The sequence below is a fragment of the Aythya fuligula genome, chromosome 9 (assembly GCF_009819795.1).
Source record: "Aythya fuligula isolate bAytFul2 chromosome 9, bAytFul2.pri, whole genome shotgun sequence".
Taxonomy (NCBI): Eukaryota; Metazoa; Chordata; class Aves; order Anseriformes; family Anatidae; genus Aythya; species Aythya fuligula.
In genome coordinates this window covers 11,991,169-12,006,650 of record NC_045567.1, presented here as the reverse complement: position 1 = coordinate 12,006,650, position 15,482 = coordinate 11,991,169, and the positions used below count along the sequence as shown (strand labels likewise).

The 15,482-nt window shown below is 41.2% G+C and overlaps 1 protein-coding gene across 5 annotated transcripts in view; it reads right to left on the bottom strand.

The window, feature by feature from the left end:
* The window catches only part of FARP2 (FERM, ARH/RhoGEF and pleckstrin domain protein 2), a 72,410-nt gene that overhangs the window by 3,904 nt on the left and 53,024 nt on the right, over positions 1-15,482 (bottom strand). Inside the window, exons 14-25 of one of the 5 annotated variants that reach the window (XM_032193353.1) lie at positions 11,183-11,361; positions 10,491-10,580; positions 9,086-9,219; positions 8,228-8,309; positions 7,278-7,515; positions 6,357-6,487; positions 5,486-5,554; positions 5,061-5,150; positions 4,266-4,348; positions 2,500-2,618; positions 1,615-1,778; positions 369-508 (exon numbers count right to left, since the gene is read on the bottom strand). In XM_032193353.1, the coding sequence (XP_032049244.1) occupies positions 374-508; positions 1,615-1,778; positions 2,500-2,618; positions 4,266-4,348; positions 5,061-5,150; positions 5,486-5,554; positions 6,357-6,487; positions 7,278-7,515; positions 8,228-8,309; positions 9,086-9,219; positions 10,491-10,580; positions 11,183-11,361 (1,514 nt within the window). In that variant the 3' untranslated portion in view covers positions 369-373. The remainder of the gene's footprint in view (positions 1-368; positions 509-1,614; positions 1,779-2,499; positions 2,619-4,265; positions 4,349-5,060; positions 5,151-5,485; positions 5,555-6,356; positions 6,488-7,277; positions 7,516-8,227; positions 8,310-9,085; positions 9,220-10,490; positions 10,581-11,182; positions 11,362-15,482) is intronic. The other 4 variants (XM_032193354.1, XM_032193350.1, XM_032193351.1 and 1 more) reach the window with 4 other exon arrangements.

The following is a 15,482-nucleotide window of genomic DNA, read 5'->3' as shown; positions in this document are numbered from 1 at the left end:
CCCCACGTGAAAAGCAGGCTGCAAGGAAGTGCTGTGCTAGTTAAATGTTGCCATCCTGGAGGCAGTCACCCAACATTTGGGCAAGGGGGTAAGGAAACCTACAGCATGGAATGAAAGCAAATGGATTTTAAAATTAGAGAAAGACAGCACACAGCAGAATTACACAGAGAACCACTCTGGGAAGCAGAAATAGAAGGAAATCCTGTACCAACGAGGCAACATTGCAACTCCTCTGCTGGATAACTGGGGCATCCTCGTGCTAGCACAACACATGGGTTCACTAAGCAATTATGGAGAGAGACGTTGCACATTTTACTTGGCATCCCATGGCTCCTCCCACCAGCGCAGAACTTGAGAGGCATTTTTACCTGGATCATGCACAGGTAATCAGACAGGGATAGGCTCTGGTTCCGGTACCAACAAACATGGGTGATTGTGTTGGGCCGTTGGGCCTGGCCCAGCAAATAGCGAGGAGGAAGCTCTGGAGAAACAGCAAGAGAGCAGAAAACTGAGCAGAGAAAAGGGGGAGAGAAAGAGAAAAACAGACCATTAGGATAAGAAAAGTGACGCCTGTTAAAGGAAAATGGATCGTGGAAAAAAAATGATGGTGTTAGAACACAAAACAGAACGATGTGAGAGGATGCTGCAGGAATTCACAGGTTTAATCCCAGAGCCTGTGGGGGCAGGTATTGTTATAGGGATACAGAACAGTGAGAAGGTGCTTCTCCCAAGGGTATCATCAAGGAAAGGAAGGCTTCTTCCCTCCAATAGAAACCACCGCCTTTGCTGGCTGTAATGCCCAACTTCTGGACCCTAAGCCTGTCATCCATAAGAGCTCCTTTACTGAGCTCCTAGTACATACACACACCATGGAAACGCAAAAGCCTCACTGCCCAACTTAAATACTTCCACTAAACAAAAAAATACCTTAACTGCAGGGCAAGGAAAGTACAAAATACACAATACATTGTCTTATTGCTGTTTGGCTAGTGAGTAACCTCCTTTTTCTCTTCTTGGTATTTAGGGTATCTCCCACTTCTGGAAATCTTCCAAGTATGGCAGCCTCCAGGAAGGTTTCCTAGCCAATTAAACCCGCTGATCTGCCTCCTAATGTTAAACTGAGATGCCAGTGCAAGCAGCACGCAGAACAGACATCTGTCTCAAAACGTGCAGGACTCAGAAACAAAACGTGCCATCAGTGCTGCCCCAAGCCACGCCAAGGGTCAGACCCAGCAGAACAGCAGCGCAGCAAATGCATAATAAAGCTCTGTTCAGCCTAACCCAATACCGGTCTAAACTCCCCCTGCAAGGCTCATTAAACCCAAATGAATCATTCAGGCCTCGGATATTGTGGTTTCCTATGAAATTTCCCTCCTTCAGCACATTTTCTGAAACAAAGGCCTGCTGCAGGGACAGCGCGGTGCACGTGCTTGGCGGACACGCGGACATGCACGAAGGTGAGCAGACATGCAGCGGCCTTCCCATCACCCATGCTCTCCCGCAGACAGCAGAAGTGCTTCAATGGCAAAATGGAGCATGTAGTGGAGGATGAGCAGAGGCTGAGCGAGCCAAGACGGACAGAGGAAGATGTGAGAGCTGTGCCCTGTGGGGTACCTCAACAGCCACACTGTGGTCAGTCATGGAGACGCTGGTGTTGCGGTACCAGCACACGTGCATGGTTGTGTTGGCACGGTGGTGGCTCTGCCTGTCCAAGGAGCTACGAGAAGAGTGTATGTCATCTTCGGACTCCTGTTCTAGAGAGACCTCATCAGAGGATCCTGGGGGAGGAGAATTCAGCAGCGGTTTAAGAAAACTGTGCAATACAAAGAGCAAGAGGAACAGGGATTCCTGTAAAAAAAACAACTGTCTTTCCTCTTGCAATGGCCCATTTTTAAAACGCATCAACCTGAATGTTACACAACTCCTAAAAGTCACTCTGAGCAGCTAATTTTGGCTTTCATTGCTCAGCTCTGCTTGGGGCAGTTGATTCAATGTTCTAGGGCAAGGGAGGAAAGATAAAAAAGCAACGAACAAAAAACCCACACTTCACCTTCAGCTGATCCTTAGTGAGGAACAGAAAGTGCTCTAGGAAGGGATACTACAAATTTCACCACATCCATGACACCAGAGATATGCACAAATAATGCTGGGCTATAAAACAAGTTGTTGAACTCCAAAGACAGCACTGAATTTAAGGACAATAAAACACAACCTGGTTAAATGGAGAAAGTATCTATAGAAGAGATGAATAAGGACCTTATAAAATTAACAATTCTGCAGCTGGAGCATCTCTGCTGCAATTAGAGCTACCAGCAACATCAGTCAAGGAAGACAAGCGTATTTACTTGTCATATTTACTAAGACATAACAAGAGTACAAGAGCTCTCCAATACCATATGAACAATAAAATATTCCATTTATGTCATCAAATTTACAATAGGAAAAATGAGAAGGACTCAGTGTCTGACACGTTTCAAGAAGGCAAGAAACATCACTTACTGTTGGAGCGATTGCATACGGAGTTGTCCAGAAGCATATCAGATTTCTCAGTAGATTTCTTGGCCATTTCAATTGCCATGTTCAGGTCTTCCATCCACTTTCCCATCTCCAAGCGGGTGCTGCAAGACAAACAGTGTGAATGGTGACCACCCCAGCCTGGAGCCATGGCAAAGTGCAAGATTTCTAAACAAAGGCAAAAGTCACTGTCCAATGAGCAGTCCCTTTCCATTAAAATAAAATCAGAAAATTCCTCCAAAACACCAACTTTTCAGACAGGAAGCTGACTTCACATAGCGTTCACCACTACCTTCAAGCCTTGAAACAAGATTAAAATAACCATTTTAAAACTTGGGCTTCACAAGAAAGAGAATGAATAGGCAGCCAAAGGGCCATATAATATCCCCATGCAGACCTGCCAGAATAATTTCAATAATAGCTATTGTTCAAGACAAGGTTATTACCCAGCAGAGAAGCCTATGAATTTGACTTTTAGTGCTCCAATTCTGTACTTTAGCATACCCAACTCCAGCTGCCTTTTAGGAGACAAAGCCTTCTAAAGCTGATCCTAAGAGAACAGGTGTAGTAGATATCTTAAAGTACATTTCAGATAAAAAGGCAAGAAAAGTACAATATTGAAGAATATCGCTGAAATACAAGTATGTATGGTGTTTGGATGCCAAACACAAAGTGCTAAACTAAAAAGGCAGCACAGTCTTTGTCAAATATTTTGCATACCTTGTCCTTTACAGCATGAATTGGTCAGGTTAGCAAAAAGATCAATAAAACTCATACATCAGCATACCAAGATGAATTACGCTATCTTCAGATGGATTTACTTGTGGTCAAGCAGAGCAACTTGCCTGATTGACAGCTGAATTTAAGTCTAGGATTTGTGCGTTATCTTATGTATTCCATTGTGAGCATTTACAAAACCATTGCACATAAGCAAAGCCTAATTCTACACATTGCACCTCTAAATGTGCTACCGGTCCTCCTTGCCCATCTTTTTTTTTTTACCATTCAAAACACAGCAGTGTGAGTTACTGCAGAGACAGTTTTGGTGCAAAGGCAGTTTGGCATATTCTCTCCCTTACGTGATGAGCATCCTGAGTGCTGCCAACCAAATCCTGTCATTTCTGAGCATTCCCACACTTGGGAACTAGCACCAGCTGATGCAGAAACTGCTTCCCACAGAGACTGCTGGGTCCCGGTGGTGCTGCTCTCATCCTCCCCACCTCAGGCTTTTCTTGAGCTGTTGTAGCTGCACCTGCCTGATGCAGTAATTCCTCACACCAAGCTCGCTGCATAAGTGACACTGACAAGAGATCAGTTCTCTCTCTCCAAGCAAGCCTTTACTTTTCATCTCATCTCCCAGCTCCCTCTCCTCCTTGCATCAGTTTGCATGTTCTGGATTTTAATTCTTTTTGGTATTCTAAAATATTTGTATGCTCACATTTCAGTTTGTCTTCTGCTTTACAGCAGTTGTTTAGAGAATGCCATTGGCAACTCAGCTAACTAGAAAACAACGCAATAGCACCATTATTGCTGCTGCTGTGTTTAATAATACACCGTTCTTTTAGATAAACTACTCCTTCCTAAAGCACAGTATTGATAAAGGAATTGTGAGGTGTCATGCATTTGTTCTGAAGTTACGTTTTCCAAAGGACACAAGAAACATTCCCATCTCTACACAGAATCATCAAACAATAACTCTTTGGAGAAGGTATCTCTCAAACCTACATGCAGTTGAGGAAAATAAATGTTACCTTGCTGCCACTACTATGGTTTTTTGTGCTGAATAGATTGTGAAGCAGTGTGGGACAGCCCATTCATTCTCACTCTCCTCCACCTGCAGAAAAAGAAAAGGCTTTTCTCATCACTGTTCAGTGATTGGTAAAGACTAAAAATTCTTCCCTTTGGCTGGCTAGGAATTTGAGTCACAGTATGACTAAAACTCAGTTGCAGGAAATGCAAAAACAGCTGCTCTTTTATGACTATCACCTACTTTAAGTCTGTTTTTGCTCTCTAAAAAAATCTTTATGGTGTGTTTCTACTGCCATATCTCTAGCTGCACAGCACGACATTCAACAGGGTGAAGAAAGGAGGATTCTGAACAGGATTCAGCTTACTACTTACCGGTGGGTCAAGCACTATCAGCTGCATATCAAACACAAAAAGAACAATCCCATTAGAATATGGGGGGCAGGGACACAAGAGGATCGATTTTCTGCCTAAGTATGTACACAGCAAAAAAAAGAAAAAAAAAATCCATATTCCCAGATAAGCTTCTCGGCGTGGCGTGAAAATTAATGGTCAAATGTGCTCCAGCTGCTTTGCTAATGAGATAGAAGGAATAAACTTATCCATGTATATGAATCTTTGTTTAGCACATAGGCTGAGGCACATGAAGGTCCAGCTCACGACCAGCAGTACCACAGCTGCTCCCACTAGCCTGAAAGGTGTTTTCTGGTTCAGCCCTCACATCCCTGAAGCAATGCCTCAACCTGACTTAAAGCATCCCAGTGCATAAGGAAATGACTTTGCAATTTCACACTACTTACCAGCATCCCATGCAGAGGAAGATGCCCATGAATTTTGAATTGATTTGTCCCTGTAACCCCTTTGCTTGTGTACAGTAACATATCTGAGAACTGAAAAACAGAGGAAGAATACAATCAATATTCTGCAAACAGCAGGTTGTAACAAGTATTTTTGACATTTTAGAAATCTGTTGTTTAAACATTATAGACACAGGGAAAACCACCATTTCATCACCACTTTGGCCTGCTTTCCTTAAAACAATACTATTGTTTATTTAGAGAGCACAGAGGGCACAATCACAGTCACTCTCTATAAAAAAACCTTCAGAATAAAATTTTAGCTATGATTACTTATTTTCATCATAAACACACAAGAACACACTTTCCACAACAGCTTTATCTTGAAGACCTTGAGCAGTCTGCAGTAAAGCAAAAGTAGTACCCACCAGAAAGAACATCCGCTGCTGTAAACCCTTCTTTGTGAGCTTGTACAGGCAACCTTCGCGGATAAATTCCTGCAGAAGAAAAGTAAAAGTAAGGCAAAGCTTTATCTTTCCCAAACACAGAATTTTTATGGTTCTTTGTTTTCATCCCGGCGTGTACAGATGTTGATTGGTAGCCAGCAATGATCCCGAACAGATTTGTTAAACGCCAAACATCATTCCTTCTGTTTGGTAACATGAATCAGCTCCTTGCTGCAGCCAGCACTTAAATCAGTGAAGCAAGAGAAGGAAATCGAGCAGAGTTCCTGTTGGATTTCAGCAGTTCACCTATTACACTTACATCCCATTGCAGTGATTGCCATCACATCCCAGAAGCATAAGCGATGCTCCTGTGCTTATGCTCAGTATATCTAGCAAAAACAAACAAACATAAAAACCAAGCAGGAACTAACCAAGCTCCCACAAAAACAGTCACCAATGCGGCTTTGTCCAGTGATGCTCCTCTCACCACTGCTGTTGCCATGTGGTCTCAGTCCGCAAAGAGAGACTGCATCAGACACACATAAGCAGAGTTGGCAGTGGACTTGTATCGAGTACATGACATACTGCTTCCCAGCCAAACACAGAGTGCCACATCCCAGCACACCCAGTTTCTGCCATATCGGAAACATGAAACTGTAGGCAGAGTAAGCAGAAGCATTTTTATCTATTTCCCTATGGTATCACCAAGGGCTAAATGTGACCTGCTATGAAGACAATTATTATACGAAGCCTTCACAGGCATTCTGGTATAGAGGTGGTTACAGTAAATACATTGTGGAAATGGATTCCTTGGCAGTAAAAACAACAAAGGAAACTAAGTGAAGTTACTTACCCTCCCAGGTGCCGTGAGATTATCTATACCAATCAAGTCGTGCTGTAGCTCTGTCAGTTTCTGGAAATTCTCCAAGCGGATAAGACTGTGCTGTAGCTGAGAGGTCATCTCTGTGACTTCCTTCAGTGCATCTGTAGGGAAAATGGCACCAAACAGATCAGAATAGAGGAGACAAACTCAGGCCACAAATTTTAACACTGGAAAAATGAATCTGAAATCAATAGCCAGATTTATTCTAAAGTAACATTTCATAGCTACATAGGGACAAAACAGAGATTAATTAGCAACTGCAAAGTGCTTCCTATGCTTCTGGAGATTATTTGGTATATGAGACTTAGCACAACTAAAAAGTAATTGCCATATAGCCAAAAGTCAATTCCAAAATTAAGAATAACTATTTCTGCCAAAGATTACTTTATAAAAAATAAAATGAAATCTGCAAATGAAACAGTTTCTTTGAAAGTTCTCTCTTGCATTTTCCAAACCAACAGTTAAGGTAATTTTCTATCTGTTGCAGAAAACTTCAGAGCCCTGCACCAGAGCACAGCAGGAGACTGGCAAAGCCTCCTACTCAAAAATTTTAAAGAAGAACAAAATTAATTTTTAAACATAGCCTGAACATGTTTTGAACTAAGCTGCCTTCTGACAGTTTTCTGCTTGATGTATTCTACTTTTTTCTCAGATATTTAAATTAGAGAATTCATTTAGGATTTGCGTTTTCAACAACCTAAATCAAAACTTCTGTATATTTCTCATAGTCGCATATGAGAATAAGAGATCCTGAATGGAGAAAAGGATAGTTTACATTGAGTGTGCAGATAGAAGTAATGCTTACTGTCTTCTGCAGGGTACCTGCAAAATTTGGTATGTACAGGGGAATGGGATTGTGCCTAGCACATATACAGCTGAGTGCTCACTCACTCCGGCAGTCTGCAAAGTCCCGGTGCTCCGCTGTGTAGTGCTTGCAAAGTCTCCCCAAGATCAGCTTGTAGTGCATTAGTCTCTGGATTGGTTTGAGCAGAAAAGTGTTGAGTGGCAGATAGCAAACTTTCTGCAGCTCAAACTCCTTATAAACCATTTCCAGCTTCTTTAGGCGTTTGGTTGCTTTCTCCAGTTCTGTCAGGACCTCATCATGCTTCTGCAAGTAACTTGTAAACTCCTGTTGAATCATAAAAAATTACTCAGATTAAAGGAAAACAGTCTTCTCCAGACTTCACAGTAAATAAGAAACAACTTTTCCCCTCTTTACTTTTGTCTCAGACCATGACTTCGTAATCCAAGACTGCATACACTGTCATAAATACTGACAAAAACCAGCATTGACTACATTATATGTTTTAACCACTTTGTTAAAAAAGCAGTATTAAAATTAATATTTGCTTGATTGTCAACTGTTTGCTATGTATGTCAGCTGGGCTGATGTTTGGCTTTTATGAAAACTGCCGGTACTATCACTAGTTAATGCTTTTCCATTCCAAGACAATTATTGTTGATTACTGACTTCTTTCAAGTTAGGACAGGCAGAAGTGAGCTGAGGAATAATCGTTCCTCTACTACAACACAAATGTGACTGTCCCACAAAGGTCCTCTAGGTCCTCCTAGTGAAGCTAATTTAACAATCTTTCCTTGTCTTACACTGAGTAGCCAAAAAACATATAGCCTTTCCTCAAGGTAAAATTAGGTGGTCAAATAAGCAGCAGTTGTATAAATCCTTGTTGTAAATATTATGTTTTATTTTTATTTAGCAACGTTAATTGTTTGCAAGTCATTTCAAGTTAAGTTAAAATCCTAAACCTTAAAGTATCATCCTTGACAACAGGACAAAAATGAATCAACAACGCTGAGATTCCATTATTTAAATCCTTAGCTACCTTTAGAGTACGCATATTCCTGAGCATGACATCTCCAATGCGTTGATAATCTCCTTTCATGTGAGCATTGGTTTTTCCTTCCCTGAAATGTACGTAAAAAGATTAATTAAGAAGATGCAGTCCATGAGAGAGGAAGACATTTCCATTTCCTCCCTCCAGTCCACCCTTTACATCAAGGCAGAATCTTTAAGAAAGGCTTCCCAGGTATCTGCATATTTAAGAACTACTTTTGTAAAATTAAGGGAAGCAGTACTAATATTAATCCTTCCTCTACCCATTTGTAGCTGCATTTCCTTTCCCTGCATTTCTTAGCATTTCCATTTCACTGCTTGGTTTGAAAATTTGGTACAGTAAATGTGGAAGCAACATGTAGTAACAAAAACAAATTTTGAATGGAAATTAGATTCTTTATATATTACGTCTCAGGCCAGGAGAAGGTAATACATAGATTAAAGAATGCTCTTTAAAGTAAATTGTGCTGCAAGACTGAACTCTTTTAATTATAAAAAGTATTTTCCAGATTTTCACCAGAGATTCATTAACTGGAAGACATTGAAAAAGCTCACATATTATCTTTTTGACTTTGTGTTCCTTCTCTTTTCTAAGGCTAGAGAAATAACAAGAAGTTATATTACAAAAACCTTGGTCTGGCACACAACTCATATGAATACAGGATAGCACCTACAAGACACTGCTTGGAAATTTTACTTATTTATTTTTTAATTATAATGGATTAAAATATTTTCACTGACTCTAAGTAGAAATACCAATCAAAATACAGACAAAGTACATTTTTGATGTGAGGACATAAAAGGTTCTCTCTGACTGTTGACCATGCACTGCACTATTAATGCTTACCACAGTGATAACCTTTGCTCAATTTCTTTCAGAAACCCTCGATGAAACTCATAAATTGGGTCTATGTTAGAGAAGAGTAATGTCATCAGGCCTTCTGGCATAGCATTCTCCTTGATGACTGCACTGCGAAACCACTGCAGGAAGAATCATAAATTACGTTTTTTTTCTGTTTAAGAAACGTACTCTATTTAAGGAATTTATCACCAGCATAAACATTTCTGCTTCTGCAGGGATGGGGGAAGGAGAAAGTGTATGAACAAGGAAACAGCAGAAAGGAAGAAGAAACATTCAGGGAAGATCTGAGAAAGATGAAAAGATGTTATTCCTTTCCTTGCCAAACATTACAAATATGAGGCTTGTTGTTGTTTCCAGGCATAAGCATGTTTCTTAATGCAATGATGAAATGGTTGGTAATGACTCTGAGGCACAGTGAATTACAGAGTAACTGCCACAGATGATGTTTTAGGTCTGCTTTTACTTCAAGGCAGAACCACAGCTCTTTCATAAAACTTGTAGCCATGTACAAGTTATTTAGCAGCTCAAGTTGTGTGTCACATATGGCCCTTTATTTTAAATCACTTTTAGTTCCCAGCTTTCTGTCAGGGACGGGAACATGACAGAAATCCTCTGAGGTACCATATGTTCCCAAGCCTTTTAGGAAAGTTCTGGGAAGTCTGTAGGAGGAACCTCAGTGAGATGATGCTCACTGAATTCTCACAAAACACAACTGACGACGTATGGCACAAAGAGCACAAACTTCTCTTTGATGAAATTAAAGCAATCATTTGTAGAAACACAGCAGCCACATCATGTTCAAGTCTGGAATAAGGAGAGAAATAGCTCTTAAAGAGTTGGAAACAAAGCTGTCATCCAACTCAGTCAGCTACTCTGGTCTTTCTCGCCTCCTTAAAATGAGGAGGGGTAAAAAAAAAATAAAAATAATAATAATAATAATTAAGGACTAAACCTCTCAAACTCCATGGATCCTTAATACTCTTTGAAATTGTCATCTACTCTCATAATATTAAGTTTCACAAGGAATCCCAAGGTGATGACAGCTAGATTATAAGCAGAGCTGACAGCAACAGCAATCAGTGAAGCTGAATACACAACATTTTTAGGCTATCCTGATGTACCCCGTGTTCAGAATTTTCTAAGAGAGATTTTGCCTAAACCACAGAAATTATAAGATGTAGCTATTCGAGCTAATGATAAAGAAGTCTAAAGACGATATCTGCTCTCCCACACAAGGGCCTATATAACAAGGAAGGTAAGAGCTGCATGGCTCAAGGATCACGTTTTATTGGAAGACCACCTTCTGCTATCTGGAAGAAATTCCAAATTCTTCCAAATTAATTATTACAAATCTTAAGAAAAAGCATTAAAGAAAGCTAAAACCACTTACCACTGTAATAACTTCCAGGTCCTTTAAATATGTCCGTTCTGTAGCAAGAATCTCTTTCGCTATGAAGTATGCCTTGTCAGTTGGATAGCGCTGAAAGAATACAAAATGATCAACAGATATTGTGATGTGTGTGAATAGATATTGTGATACTGTGCGATTCTGTACTGTGTTGAGAATCATCTTGAACATTTCACTTCTTCTCAAGTGTCCTTTCAAATAGTTTCAGCACAAGGATGAACCCTTTTTACATTCTACTATAACACAGTTACAGCCCAAAATGTACTAAGTACACTGTTTTATACTAAATATGCATCAACTGTTTCCCAAAAATAGCTCATCTTGGGAAGCAGCATCTCATTTCCATTCCAAGGTAGAAAAGACAGGTTGTGAGAAGAGCTTCCTGCTGCTCTGGAGCCCTCTGCAGTGAGCTCCTGCTAAAACACCAGAAGGTCATCCCAGCAACCAAAACAGAATCCACCAATACCAACAAGGCAGGGGGAGATTCCTGCCCTAACAATGAGGCTTGATTAAATCTTCAGCACTGAAGTTTTTAACATTAATAACCAAACACATTCATTTTCAAAAAAAAAAAAAAAAATACAATCAACATTCAGTGACAAGAAAGCATAACTCCTCACCTGAAATGATCATTTCACTCGTTAAGTAAATTCTCTGGAGCATCATTATCTCACCTTACGTTTCATTTCGTCATCCTCTTCTATCCTGGCACCGCCAGCGTCACTGAGGACCGGACTCAGAAGAGGAGATGAACCCTGGCCAGCTGCATTCAAATTCACCTGAAACACTGTGTTCAAGCCCAGGGGACTCTTCAGCACAAGTGAGGAGAGCTGAGAATGGTCCACTGGGAGGCCTAGAGGGGAAGAGAATGAGAAGATGGAGCGGAAAAAGAGAAAAATATTTTTGAAGATACTATGTCTAAGACAATTACCCACTGTTAGCGTAAACTATAATTGCTATTTCAGAACGTATATATGTGTATATATATATATATATATGTATATATAAAAGGAACATACATCCAAATACTTAAGCATGTTTTTCAACGTAAACAGAGTTTTCTGCACAAACCAGCTGTTATGTGGCTGTGCAGTACGGACAGGTGCCTTCAGAACTACATTTATTGATACGGATAAATTGCTTACAGTCTAGGAAGAAGTGCTCAAATCCCACTGGATTTTGTTGCATAACAGGGTTCACAACATAGGATTATACTGCAAGTAGCAAGAACACACCTTTTAATTCTTCCTTTTCTAAAATAAGAATTACTTTTGACCCCAGCGAAATCTAGGCTAAATCCTTGTGCTATGTCCCACTCCAGAAAAAATCCAGAAGACAAAGCTAGTAAGAAATACATTCTGAATTCAGGGAATCTCCAACACTGTATTCATGGGAGAGGAAAACAATTGTAGACCAAAAGGGACCACATGACAGATTTCTTTCATGGCTCTTCTGCCATGTGTACAAATGGAATAATCCACTGATCTCAGGAAACCAAATTTGCAGCACTACGAAAGATGAGCATTTTAACTAGATGGATACAACCCTGTACACAGCAAAGCATGTCTGAAAGCGGAGCAGCATGTACTGCTTTGCTCTGGATTGGTAATTTTATTATTTTTTATTTTGTATTTGTGGACCCATTAAAGATTTCCAATACTTAAATAAACCACCACTACAGTGAATTTAGAGCCCATTACTAGCAGGTAGCTGCTGACCTCCATTTTGCAGACTCCCTAGACACAACATGCAGACCCCCGTGGGGCCCTGCAGTGAGCACGACTGTTCAAAACCTGCTTTTTAGGACCAAATGAAGGCAAACTGATACTCCAATTATTCACACTAGAGCCATGACATTCCTACCTAAATTACCTTTTTTTTTTCCCCCCCTATGATAAACAGCCAAGCTTCATTAGATCAGACAACTAAGCAGGCACTCAGCACTTCGGTATCTCTCACTTCTACTGCACTGTTCAAACATTCAGTCACTCTTGCAACACTCCCTGGCGTTATTTTTTGCATTCCACGCAGAAAGGAAGGGCTAAATCACCTGACCAAAGGCCAACAGAAAACAGACAGCAAAGCCAAAAATGTGAGCTGCACTATCAGCCCTGAGCCTCGAGCTGCACCTCCCCAGGCATCAGCCTGAGCAGTTCCCACAGGCATTTCCGAAATTTCCTTCAGTTTGGATTTTCTTGTCCTTACAACTGCTAACTCCTGTCCGCCAGGGAATTCACGCAGAGAGCAGGTTGACATCTCCTACACCTTCCTTCCGTATTATCACTCCCACTGCAGATTCAACTTCACACGACTTCTGCATGAGGTTTCTGTATTAACCCTCCCATTGGTTTCACTAGTCGTCCTCTTCCCGTTGCCAAACCACTTAAAAATCGCCTCAAAAAAATCTTTTCAGACACGCACACCCCACGGCACACGTGCTGGGGGAGAAGTATGAGCTTTCTCGCTCCCAGCGGGCAGGAGCCAGCTGCTGCTCTTTGGCTCAGGAAGCAAAACCACTTAAATGCGCAGTTGCAGCATGACAGTGACGAGGAAGCTGAAGTGCGTAATTTTCACATTGACAAATGCAGGAAGCTAAACAGTGCTGCGCTCGGTCACCTGGAAGAGATTCAGCTGATTAAGGCTGCGGAGTTAACTATTAATACACTAGCCAAGCAAAGGCATTCTGGAGCGCACGTTGCTCCTGCCCGTGCATTTCCTTCATTCCAGCTACTTTTAATGTTAACACCGGGAAGCGACAACGTCTGATATTTGTTTCACCCACGCGGGGCCAAGAGGCTGTTGGAAGGCTGCTTTTCCATGTCACGGACAGTGAAAAAGCTTCAGAACGAAAAGGTAACCAGTGCTAGAGGCTCTTTAAATTCCTGGAGTTTAACACCATGTGGCCACACGTTCCAGAAGCTTTCATATTAGTTACTTCTGGGTAGACAGCCCCACTGTCCAGGCACGCAGGGAGCAGAGGGATGATTTACCACAGACACTCCACCGCCCATCTCCGTCAAACCATCTGGTTTTCACTTTATTACTCCGTCAGGAGAAGACGGCCATTAAATCTATTTAAAACACTCATTAGCTCATTTGTATCCGACACGGAGATCCCTGTTCCTTGCAGACAGAGTAAAAGGAGAAGCCCAAAGCAAGGGCCACGGTGCTGGATGTGAAGGCAGCGCTCCCTCACCCAGCACCGGCACCGGGGCCTTCTCTGTGGCAGCTGCCCGGAACATGGCCGCCGGCCCCTGCCCACACACGGCCTCGGCTCGCTCCCCGAGGATGACAAAGCACCAAAGGCAAATTCTGCAAAAGGGACATTCCTTGGTTAACGTGCCATCCAAAGTTGGGCTTTTCTAGGAAAGGCTGCAGAACATCATGCAAAGCCGGGATGTTTTTTTAATTATTGCTATGTTTGGGGATTTTGTTTGCTTGCTTGCTTTTTTCACTGCTTTCAGCAGGCATTGAACACAGTAAACTCCTTGTGAGGTGGGACAACACAGGTGGGAAGGTGACGGTGTGGGAATGCATCCCCAGACAGCACAACCCGCAGCAGCAAGGTGGGCAGGGGTCTGCTCGCAGCGGGGCCGCCCAGGTGTGTTCTGCACCAAGCAGACACCACTTCTCTACAGTCAGCACCTAGGGCGAAGGTCTGAAATCAGGGAGCCCTGCCGTGAGCAGGAACATGTTTCTGAGCAATGACGTGGGTATTTCCCTACGTAAAGCAGACCCTCAAACACATGACTGCATTCTGTGCTTGACAAAGTTTTGCTTTCACATCACATACAAACATCAAGACATGGGAGTTCAATGTGATATTCCACATTCTCTAAATAAAACATTTAAGAACATGAATACTTTCTTAGTTAATTATGCTATATAGTTAAAACTAAATATCCTTAGACAAACAAAACCAGGGTTTCATAACAAAGACCAGCATGAATGTAATTAAAAAAAATAAATAAATCACATCTAACAGTAAAACATTCCATAAGCACTGGTTTTGATGAGCACAGCTCCGCACTTCAGTGAGAATGCCAGCCTTATCTTTCGCTGCTACTGCATAATATTGTCATTTTTTTTAATTATTGTTTACATTGCCTTCTTTTGTCCAGCTAAAAAATATGAAAGCCTCCATCTAATATACAAGACTATGACTCAATATAAACATTTTTCTACTCTACTTTTTTTTTTTTTTTTACTGATCTTCAGTATATATGGATGTGAAGATTCAAATTAAAATTTGAAATAGAAAAACTTTTAGAGTATTATATGAAACCAGTCAGAGAAAGTACATTATTGGATTATTTTAGGTCTATTTTTAAAAAAACAAACAAATCAAACTTTAGGCCAGCTGCTATAACCATTACCTTACCTTGTATTTTCATCAAGAGTACTTGAATCACATCTCTCTCACAGCATTATTAAAGTTAGCACACATTTGTTTTTTATGTTTGTTTCTTTTTTTTCCTGTAGTTGCATCTATTTAAATTCGTGCCCTATATCCAAAATCCATTTGTAATAACCTAGAATTGTCCTTGCAGAAGTAGCAGCCACACATTTCTTAGCAGCCTTGCTCACAGAAATACTGCAGAGATCTTCTCTAACCTGTCAGGCATTTCACAGGGAATTCACATCTTTGCCCAACACAAACTTCAGATGTGGGTAGTGGAGGAAAATTTAGGAAAAGCACTACCTGACACCAGGGACTAAGCATTTGTGCAATCAGCAACAACAGAGAAAGCAAGGAAGAAAACAGAGGGCAGCCAGGTCTTAGGCCTGACTTATCAGTGAGCAAGTTTTGGTACCACATTAGGGACAGCAGCAGGGAGATGTGCTGGGGAGATCCAACCACCTTACAGGTCAAACTTCGAGAATGAAGAGGAACCAATATACAGAAAGTTACAGCTAGTTTCTATGAAAAGAAAAAAAAAAGCTGAATATGTGGAGAATCACTGGCTAGGTTAT